Raw genomic sequence first — 11,540 nt, forward strand, 5'->3', positions numbered from 1 at the left:
AGGCAGATGTATAAAACCAGTAAATTCCTGGTGCTTGGGTTTGCCTTTCACACACCGTTGGCATCCCTTCTGCTGTTATGGGTAGGAAAAAAACATTTGCTCTCTAACCAGCTCTGGCTATTGACGCTGCTGCAGTGTGGGTGTGAATATGAGTCTTGAAAGGGCTAATCTGGAGCTCATGGAACAAGGCTCCTAAATCACCAGTCCTGTCCTTAACAAACCTGATGAAGATGACTATACCTTGGAAAAAGCTCTGCACAAAATCTCTTACTTTCTAGCCTGTTCTTGACTATGTAGCTGAGCACGTAGAGTAGGCAGAGCTAAAAATCATTTCATTATTTGCAAATGAAGACTTAGACACTTAAAGCATTAGTTTTGCACCTTTACTCTTCAGGCTAAAATTTTCCTTCAACTTCAAGGTCTGCTGAGACATGTTTTTTTATGTGTCCCTCTGACTTGTGTAATGCAATCCTTCCTTCCTTTTCAGTCACTGGGACTGAGGCTTCCACTCTAACCTTTGCAACTCATTGCATCTGCTCTGTGTCTTAGCCAGCCTGATGGTGTTTATTTGGAAAATAATGCTCTTTTTTTGTGTGTGTGTCTTTTCCTGGGGGCAGTGTTGGCTATTCACATGTCTTGGGTTGTTTCTGGAGAGCAGGTGTCCTGAGGCAGTATCCCAGACCAGCTGGGGAAAATTATGGCACAGTGTGCAGCTCTGAAAAAAATCTGCTTTTCCCTGTTACCATTGGGTAAGAGAGTTGGTGTCCAAGGAACCACTTTACAGTGGAAAGAAAGATCTGCCGTCTATTCAGTAACTTGGATCTTTCAGGATAGCGATGACAAATCTGTACTGCCTCTAAGTAAGCTGTCACAGAAATAAAAAAAAGATAAGCACTAGAGAAGTAGCTTAGTCTTATTTTGTTCATGCTAAGGAGAAGACCTTGGCCAGTTGCTGTGGCTTGGCTGTGTCTGTATTAGCTGACCTGTGTCGAGTGTGGTTGTTCAAGGGACCAGAGTCCTGAAGTGAAGCTTGGGTCAAACTGATTCGAGAGATTAGTCACACGCTAAAAGAGCCAGTTCAGTTGACCCTTTAATGTCTGTAAATAACTTGAGAACTAGAAACGGATGGATGAATAGATGGCATTTCACTGGTTTGGAGAGCAATCTGTGTTTTCTCATCAAATGTTTGGAATCTTTCATATATCTTCTGTTGTGAATTTTGTTTGACTTGTATTATAAGCATGTATGTCTTTGCAGAAGCAGCATCAAGAGATTCTATAGTATATTGATAATCAGCATGCCCCTATAACTTTTCTTCTTGATGCATGTTCTCTGAAACAGTGGACTCTTATTCTTAATGTTATCAGTTGATAAATGCATTAGTTCTGTGCATTAAGGGGTACTCTGCCATGGCTTATACTCATTTTAACACCTTTCCCTTTACAAATCTAACAAATCTAAAGAGGTGTAGGCAAAACTGAGATGGCAGGGATCAAAGAACACTTGTGATTCTTCTGTTGTTTAGTCTGTCTTCTTCCCCTCCCACCCCCCCGCCTCCCCAAACTGTCTTTTTTTCATGCCTAGCTGGTAGATTTCCTCCACCCCCCCACCCCCCCCCCCCCAATGTCATTACCTGGAAGTAAATTACCAATTTTTGTAATAAGTATTTTTTAAGTCAGTGGAAAAATCCTCCTCTCCTGATTTTGGGTATAATTTTCTTGATAATCAGCTTTCCCCATTGTGGCATTGTCACAGCAATGCTGATTTGAGCTTGAGCCAGACAGTTGTGTGCTAGAGAGTTTCTGATGAAACTTCTATGAGGTGTAATAGATAGTGAGTTCATGATCTGCTTATCATATTTGTACTCCTTTAATCTTTAGAACTGCTTTAATCTTTAGACAGCTCAGAGAACAATCAAAAGTTGTTCTTAGATCAGCTTTTATATAGTCAGGGCTTAGCAGTAAGGAGATGCTGGGCTCACACAGTCTGAGGCACTGCTGTCTGTGCCGAACCTATTTCCCAAACAGTTCATCAGCTGACTTCCCAAGATAATGCTCTGGTATGTTCTTATCAGCAAGTACATAACTTAAAAGTTAAAATGAAGTATTGTAGGATCTTATACAAGAAATAAAGCAGACATAAGGTGAGCACCTGCCTGATTAGCCTTTCTTCATTTTTTGGGAATGCACGTTAGAACTTGCAGCTGTGAAATGCTGTGCTTTTGTGTGATGGTTTAAGCATTTTATTGATTGTTTCAGGGCCGAAATCTTGCAGATCTCAGAAGGAGTCAGCCTCGAGGGACTTTCACGCTGAGCACAACGCTAAGATTAGGCAAACAGATCCTGGAATCAATAGAAGCCATTCATTCTGTGGGATTTCTGCATCGTGACATCAAGCCTGTATGTTGTTTTGGAAATTTTCCTTTTCGTTTTATGTCTGTCTGGTCTGCTTGGGTCAATAAAGACAATCTGAATATGGGTAGATTGCAGTGGAGGCATTTAGGCCTCCTTGCCCACTCCTACTCTCTGACACATTGGCTATTTTCTGTAAGTACAGAACAGTAGTATAGTTTTGTCATTCCTGTAAGTGCACAGCAAACTAGGTTTTATCGGCAGAGGCTGCTCCATGGTGGGTTAGTAGCTGTCAATCATACTTGTACCAGTCAAGATCCCATGATGAAGCAATCTGATTTTGAACAATCTTTTGGATTTCAACCAATTATTACTATAAAAGGGGTTCAGAAGGGATGTCTTTCTCTATGACCCATCACTTGAATAAATGCCATTTCATGTATTTGACTTAGCTAAATAATACTCTTGATCTTTTCTGAGCAATTGACAAAAAAAATGGAGCACAGTTTCCAGTGTCAGAAACATAGTCACAGTGTTGGTCACCTGTTTCGGTGAGGCACAATAATTCCACGCCTCACTGTAGGAGTCAGTCTTTTTCCTGCAGCTCTTCACTGCTTGGCCTGAACACTTGCTGCTACACCATCCCTGAGACCATCTTCCTTCCAGAAAAATCATTTGCTGCTTTTAAAATCAGCTGGTTTTGGCTGATCAGATTCAGCTGAAAATCAGTCAGTGATGTGACTGGCCACAAATCCTTCAGCAACCATCCATTATGGTAAAGGATATAACTTTAAGATAGGGGTTAAAAACAAGCTGCTCCATTTGCTTGTTGTGAGTTTATTTACTAAGAACCGAACCCAGTGTTTTTCAGATGTCTGAATGTTCAGATAAAATTAGGTAACACAATACAGTGGTTGGAGATTCTGGGAGTTAGGGCAGAATAATGTGCACTAGCAGCTGAGCCACAAACAGAAGAATTTGTCTACAATAACTACAGCCTGTTACGCAAGTGATGGAGCTCTCACTGCAGAGCTAGTGGTGTTAAACTTAGCTCTTTCTCATATCAGCTGAAATTTAGCTAAGCTAATGTGAATTTTAGTTATTTTGAGACCACAGTCACTTATCTGCAAAGTGAACTTCTTGACATGGCAGTGATTCTCTAATCATGATGTTTAAGATGCATCTGAAAATTCTTCTCTTTGACTTATGTTTCTGCCAGGGGCATATGGGGCTACATGACAAAGTTTTGTTAAGAAATGGCCACTCTTATCCAACTTGCTGGTATCAAATTGATTTTTTTCTTTCTATCTTTGTCTAGTCCAATTTTGCCATGGGCCGCTTACCTTCAACATACAGGAAGTGCTACATGTTAGATTTTGGTCTGGCCCGTCAGTATACCAACACTACCGGTGAAGTCCGGCCAGTAAGTAAATTTTAAGTGATTTTTTTTTCCACTTCTGCCACTGCTTAGGCATGGAAAGATTTTGTGATTGGTTTGTGTTTGTTGTACTTGGTCATTATATTGGACTACATTTTCTGCAAGGTGAGAGGCAGCAGGTGACTTCAACTGAGTTGGGAATCTAAGAAGGGGTGCTCGTTTTGTCTTACAAAATATGTGGCTCCTCCCCACCCCCCCCACCCCCGCCCTCCTCCCTTTAGGATAATCATGTTTTCCACAGGTTTGGAATACTTATTGAGTACATTATGGTCAAGCAAAGAGGGTGAGCCCAGTGCTGACCATGTGATTTCTGTAGTCCCAGAGGGCTGGTCTAGTTCAGTTCTCTGCAATCTGGGGAACCAGGTTGGTGCGTTCTTAAAGCTTTTTATGAAAAAACTGCTAGAACTTAGAGGCTGACCTGATCTCTAAGGCCGAGCTTACTGTGAACTGCAGCCTGTAATGCTGTTCTCAGCCTTGCCTCGCTTAGTTTTGTGTATATTGCCCTCTGTCCAAATTTCTTAGCAGGAGTATTAGAGGGAAGGTAAGGGCAGGGGGCATAACTTACACCATGTGGTATGTATGTTATCTTCAGTGCTTTTACCAGTCCTGTGTTATCTGGGGTCACTCATAAGGATACGTTAAGTTTCAGATGGTCTAGTATTAGTCAGGCATTCCTAGATTTATTTTCCAATGCAGTGCAAGCAGGGTGGGCTCAGACAGTCTCTGTTTCTCATCCTAGGCTTATACCTTTTGGTCTGCACATCTTTTCCATCTGCAAGATAATTGTTGTTCTGGAAAATGTTGACAATGTGAGAGCTAAATTCGGAGACTCTGTAGTGCAGGATATGGTTGGGGAGTGGGAAGAAAACAAAGACCAGTGAGCAGATTTTGTGTCTTTAGTAGATGAACACAGCTGGGGGATTCTATTTTTTTCTTCTTTTTTTGTAAGTCTTTTCAGTTGGACATTGCAAACCTTTTCTTTTTAGTTGTAGATGGGAGCAGCTGCAAAGGTTGTGTCTGCACCTTATTCTTAAAAAGACACACACTATGTGCTGCTGATCTTCCTTGTCAATGCTGTTTAGTTTGGGGATAACCCTTCTCCATATTGCCCTTTTCAAAATGCAGCCACACTCCTTTCCTCTTTCTGCAATCAGAATTCAAGCCCATTATGGATTGAAACTGGCATTTGGTTTTCTGCAAAATCTCTTCGTTGCTTCAGTGAAGCAACTATGTTTTATGTCTGTCTTTCAAGTCCCATTGTTTGAACACTGTTCTTTCTTTACAATTGAAGAAACTAATTACTCCAGATGTCTCTTCTTTTGGATCCTCTCTTTTCTTCCTTTCTCCCACTAAGGTAAAGTTACTTTACTTTTGTTTTGCTACATCCTTAGAGAATACTCCCAGGCCCTGTTTTTGGAAACAACATTAGTATTTTTCAGGGCAAAAGATTCTTCAGCTGTGTCTCGCAAGCTGTGTCCTGCTTGGGTTGGTGTGGGTGAGGTGGGGCTTTATTAGGATGCAGGACTCTGAGAAGGTTGGTCTTAATTCTGATTATTCTGGTGGCTGGTTGCTTGCTTGCCACAGATGGGTCTTATAGAAGGGCTAATGACACATAATCTTTTCCTGAAAAAAGACAGCAGGATCCCCAGAGGGATGGGAGCATAGTGTGCTGAAAATGGTGAAAAGTCTCAGTTTGTTTGGGATGTGGGGGGATCGTATGGGGTAGAGTCTCATATACCTAATGTACCTATTCTCCCATGCTGCACCTCAGGTGGTGAGGCATTTTGACAGAAGTGATACAATAAAAAATACAGAAATATTTACTTCAACCCATTTTAGCATTGTTATAGTCACTGGGTTGTTTGATCCTTTTGTGTCCCTGCTCTCTGATACCACTCTTGAGTCCCACTTACCAGACTGAGACATTTGCCTGAAGAAACATGGTGTGACTGCTGCCCAAATAATGCACTGAGGATTAGGAAGGAGATGGGGTTGAAGGGCAGTATGAAGACAATTGAAATGAGATTTTTTGGTGGGTTTTTTTTTCCTTTTTTTAATTAAGAACTTTCTTTTGTTTTGCCAAAGAGATTATTTCAAGCCAATAAGGTACATTCTTCTTTCTCCATTCTCCTTCAGTTCCTTTATCCATGAAGAATACAATTCCCAGATTTATAACATGATCATCCTGAGCCTAGGTTTTTTGTGATTTGGTTCTGAGGTACAATACACAAGATAGATGGGGGAAGGACCTCACTTTCTCTTTTTCTGCAAGCATGTCTGCATTTTGCTTTTAATTGTATTCATTTATTAACAGACTTTTTCTGCTCAAGTAGGTTCCCTGCAGTTTCCTACAGTTTCAGAAGCATTGTCATAATTTATGAATGATACGTTAAAAAGTATTAGCTGATTTTCACATTCTCCGAAATTCATAATCTTAGTCCTGCTTGTCAGCTTTTCAGAAAGACTCTGAATGACTTGCTGGTAGTACAGATAATGGGCCTGGCTGTTAGGATGATGTGGTTTTGTTATGGATTTTTAACTTACCTTTTGCCTTTTTGTTTTTGGTCACTTTTTAAAAAGGGAAAAGCCAGTGATTCTGTGGAGCAAAAAACCTCTAGAAATCTGTGTTGGCACTGACTTTACATATTTACTTTTTAATGTGCAATTCACTGATGTCAAACAGTACTAATTTTTTTATATGAAAAGGCAGATAGCATAGACTATCACTAAAAAAGGTCTCACTTTGATTTCCTAGAGATTGAACAAAGCTCTGAGGTGGGGTCATTTCTACCCTCCATGATCTTCATTGAGCATTAGTTCTTTCATCCTCAGCTGTTCCCACTCTGGCTTTCCAGACTCCTGAATTTCAAGGGCTACCTCAGTAGCTTTTACCTAGGGAGCTGTTAATTTGCTAAGATTCTGATGAGTCATGCATATTTGGTTTGTATGTTTTTGCACCTTGATTGCTTGGCATTTGTTAAGTTGTGGGCCACTTGGCTTAGCTATATCCAAATTTATTCTGAATGTGAATTTATTCTGTGCTTCTAGGGAAACAAAACTGATCTACCTTATGTGGGATGCTAATATTAGCACAAATGTTACTCTTTGGAGAAAAGCTGTTGTCATGCAGATTTGCTTCCACAGGAATGGTCTCACCCCTCTACCTCTTGCCCCTTGTCAGATGTTAAAAAATCTCCTGGATAACAATCTGTAGGAACTCAGCTTGCACTATAAAGACAGAAGATGGCTGGAGCCAGAAGATGTGTAAGGAAGCATCAGCAACAATTTTCCCCTCTGTTACCAATCAGGGGAACTCAGCTGTTCTCAACAGTCTCATTACTTCCTATTTCTCCAAGGGCTGTAGAAGTCAGTCTTTGACAGTTACTCCTTTGGACAGGTAGAGCAGATGTGCATCAGTTACGTAACCATTTGGTGTCTGCTGTGTGTTGCAAACTGCTTAGGGCCTGGCTGAAGGCTGTTACTTTGGCTACCATCAGCATTTCTGGCGTTTGGATCAGAACCAACATCTAGCTAGCAGGAGGGACTCGGGCTATTATGATAAACAGGACAGGCTGCTAGTGCAAAAAATTTACTCTTTCCAGAGGGTTTTGTTTCCAAACACTTTTGAAGACAGGGAAATGAAGGAAAAGACAGGCAGCTGACAAAACTGCTAGAGGAGATGCTGATTCTTGTACTGCTCCTCCCTGCCCTTCCAAGCCTCACTCTCCTTTTTGAAAGGTGTCAAATACCAGTTAAGATCTGTGATCTGTACTCAGCAGAGTGTGTTTGACCTGGGATTTCCCCTTTCTCAAGGGAGCAGTGTCAGTGATAATTCATAAAGTGTTCCTTGTCCATTACCCTTAATAACATCTGTTTGTGCTCAATACTTACACCTTTATGGAAACAGAGTGGAAAAATTAGTCACAGTAAACAGGGCCATCTCCAGGGCTGACAGACTCCTGAGGTCCATTTTCTAGGGAGTATGTCTTAATTTTGTGCAAGGGTGTAAAGCTTCAATGAAAGACATTACAATACACCTGTTTCTGTTCTGCCTGTGGCTTAAATACATGATGTTTGTGGTACTCTGCTGTCAGGAGAGATAGAAGACGAGGTTATTGAACCTAAGACTTCCAGACTTTGGGCAAATGATCTAATCCTGGAGAGAAGAAACTCTGCTCCTGTTCCTTGTTGTCCTTTTGTCCTTTTCACACACACACCCCCATGTCTGTGTGTGACTCTGAACCTTCATGTCTTGTTTTTCTGGTTCTGCTCAATGCTCAGTGCTCACCAGAAAACTCCTGGGTTGCTTCACCCCACCATATTGCCTCTCTGGGCAGATGCAGGAGTTATTCAAGCCTGCTGTGTTGCAAGCCTTCCTTCAGTTGTCTAAAGAAGGATTCATCTACTTTCCCTTCTTGATCAGGTAGTCAGTAGCAGGTGCTTACCTGTGTTAGTTGGTGCTGATCACTTACACATCAGTAGTGACTGTCTCATCACCTGCTCCAAGGAAAGCTTCATACATTCAAGCCACTCCTGTGCAAATGCACCTTCTTGCCTTCTCAGTCCTTTCCATTCATTGCAGCACTCAAGACATGTGAGCTGTCCCACCAAGTCTTTGTAATCCCAGTGAGATAATAGTTTTGTAATCACACATGGACCACTAATTACTCCTGTTTGTTTCATGTGTATATATGTTTGTGGACAGGGACTTGAGGTGGGCTGCCAGCTGTGCTGCTTTCTCAGGGGAGGCATGAGAGCTTCTATCATCATCTCCCGGGGCACCTCCTCACAGCCTCTGTTTTTCCATTTCTCTTCAGATTCTGTTGTACCTGCTTGAAGCCCTTCTCACTAGGTTAGCAAGCCTAGATGCAAAGCTATCACAAAAGTTGGTCTTGCCACTCTGTCACACGGGTCCCTTCTTTCACCAACAGTCCTTTTTCCTCAAGAGAGACACATGGCTGTAGAAGCCAAAGCCTTGTCTTTCATAGCTAGGTGCTGAATTATAGGATGCATGCACTTCTACCTAAGTCTTTCCCACTCATTGGCAGGATTTAGGAGGACAGCACGTGGGCCCCCATGCCCACACATCAGTCACAATTAGTATACTCAAAGTCATCCCTTGGAAAACAGGTGCTTTTGGTGCTCCCATGAATGAGCAGCAATGACAAATAGTCAGAGGGCCACACAAACCTTGGCAATCTGTCCTTATCATCCCATATGTAGGCCCTCAACAAGCCACAAAGCTCTTGAGACATCAAGTCAGGCCATTAGATGGGGCTTCCATTTCCTGCAGGAAGAAGTCTTCAGTGACCATCATTCACCTTTTGCTTCTTGGTAGGGATTTTTGATTCAGGCTCAGCTGGCTCTCCTGGCAGGTCTTGTTCCTCCTCACCAGTTCCCAGGTTACTAAATCAATTCTGCAACTGCAGGTCTGCATGTGGAGCTGGAGCCTTCCTTCTGCTGCTAGCTTCCCTCCTCTTCAGATTCTCCATCTGTTGCTCCTTTAAGCACAACTGCTAGTTGTCCCTTTTTACTTGTATAACAAGGGTTATGATTTTCAGAGGCTCTGCAGAGATTCTGTTGATCTCTTGTTCACCCTCCCTGATGCTACACAGTCTGCTCACCTTCTTTCCCACCTCACCACAGTTCCTTCACCTGGCAACTTTGCACCTCAACCAAAGTACTTCTAGAAATGAGGCCACTGCAGAGGCAGCAGGTGCTCTCTGCAGCCCATTGTGGATGACCACATTCTTTCTTTGGGGCTTTTTCTGGGCTGAGGTCTCCAGTGTGCTAAACATAGTTGCATCAGCCCATGCTGGGGACCAGGCCCTGTGGCCCAACACCACCACCATTGCAGACTCCGTCAGGTCCACACTGTCTGGAGCGAAGTTTCTGGGCCCCTTTGTAGCCTTGTTTTGCTTGCTGCTGTCACAACTGCTATGGCTCTGTTAGTTGCCTCTTTACTGTGCTGCTTATAAATACCATAAATAGAGGGGGAAACGAAATCAAAATTTTCATGCTTTTTGTGCCAAAGTTTTTGTTAAACATCAAGAATATCACAGTTAAACTTTGATCTAAAGGAAATCAAATTCTGAAGTTGGCTGATCTCAAAACTTTCTTGTCTCACTGTATGATAAATAATGTAACAGGAGAGGGGAAATTGAAAACATAACTTTGACCAGGTTGCATCATGAAGCTCTTGTGTGCAGGTCTTTGAGTTTGTTGCCTCTTTAAAGGACAACCGTAATTGCTACCTCTCAAATGAGAGAGAAACATTGTCATTTGCGCTATAATTTCTTGAAGTGTGGACTTTCTCAAGAGCTGATGTTTTTTAAAACTTAGATGTACTGTATGAACTAGGTTTCCCTTGTCTATATACACAAATCATGCAGAGAACACTTATGGTGATATGCTGCTTTCCCTTAGAAAAGCTGTGTAGACTTTTCCTCATTACATCCCAGCTAACCACATTTCTACTGATCTTGTTCTTTAGGAGACTTTCAAGTATTCATTCTGGTACATGGGGTCTGAACCAACATTATACCTTTTAAAAATTAGTATTGCACATGCCCAATTAAACAGAATGCAAAGGGACTGCATCTGCCCAACTACGTGTACCCTACCTGTAGGATATCCAGAAGCACCTTCTGGAGGGCTGGAGGCAGGTTACTAGCTGAGACGCATCGAGCCAGTGATGCAGTTGTTATAGTCCACATGGAACAGGATGATGAAAGCTACAAAATCTTTTTTAGTGCCTTTATACAAATCTAGATGAGATAACAGTTGATGGTGCGTAAGATACCACCCATCCAGTTTCAGAGAAGGTATTGCAGAGCTAGACAGTATTCAGAAGACAGTAATGACAAACTCGCATGAAGAGGGATCGAAAAGCTTGTGATTATAACTTGAACAAGAAAGTGAGTAAAAGGAATTTCATAAAGTCTGTAAAATACTGTAAAGTCTTGAGAGGCGAATGAGAGAGCCTCTGTTCTCTTTGGTTAATGTAGGAACAAGATATTCAGTGAAGCAGGTGATAAATTTAGACAAATAAAGGGATGCATTTATTCCTGAGGCACCACTTGCTGCCACAGGTAGTCAATGCATTGGGAAGAGTAATAGAGCACGTGTGTGCAGGTCAGAGACTGGTCTAAATAGCAGTGATGGGACAGAGTGTGCTGTGGGAAAAGTAAGGGGCAGCTATAGAAAATGGGGGGGGGGGGGCGGGGGCTATAAACTGGCAGGTGAAATTCTGTGTAAATAAAAGGTGATGCTCATGGTGTGAGAGAGCAGTTCTGATTTCACATATGTGATAGTGGCTTCTGAGCTGGCACAGGTATCGCTGATAAGTGAGAATGATGTTATGGAATAACTTCATGAAAACACGGGTTTGATACTCAACAGCTTTCAAGAAGGTGCTCAAACGTTAAAATTCACCAGGACAAATCAGAGATCACTGCTGTGACCCTTGACGAGATGGTGGATATTCAGAGTTCTCACAGCATACCTGAGAGAAAACTTTAGACTCATCTGAGGTGGACTGAGTATCTGTTGGCCTCATCCTTACAAAAGAGGCTTTCTCCTTGTGTTGGTCACAATGTGATGCTAGCAGCAGTTATGGATGCAGGCCATCTTTGCCATCTACTGTTAAAAGAGCTGGCTTTAGCATGCTTTGCTTTTTAGCTGCTTTCCTCAGACATTTTTGCAGTGGCCTCACTTTGTGGTTGCCTGCAGACAAAGTAGCCCAGCAGCTG

The 11,540-nt window shown here is 42.1% G+C and overlaps 1 protein-coding gene across 6 annotated transcripts in view; it reads left to right on the forward strand.

Annotated features, from left to right (window-relative positions):
* The window catches only part of TTBK1 (tau tubulin kinase 1), a 122,961-nt gene that overhangs the window by 43,308 nt on the left and 68,113 nt on the right, over positions 1-11,540 (forward strand). For all 6 annotated transcript variants that reach the window (XM_055725466.1, XM_055725469.1, XM_055725470.1 and 3 more), the window contains 2 exons: positions 2,259-2,399; positions 3,670-3,774. In XM_055725466.1, coding sequence (XP_055581441.1) covers positions 2,259-2,399; positions 3,670-3,774 — 246 coding nt within the window. The remainder of the gene's footprint in view (positions 1-2,258; positions 2,400-3,669; positions 3,775-11,540) is intronic.

Source organism: Falco cherrug, chromosome 13 (genome assembly GCF_023634085.1).
Source record: "Falco cherrug isolate bFalChe1 chromosome 13, bFalChe1.pri, whole genome shotgun sequence".
Taxonomy (NCBI): domain Eukaryota; kingdom Metazoa; phylum Chordata; class Aves; order Falconiformes; family Falconidae; genus Falco; species Falco cherrug.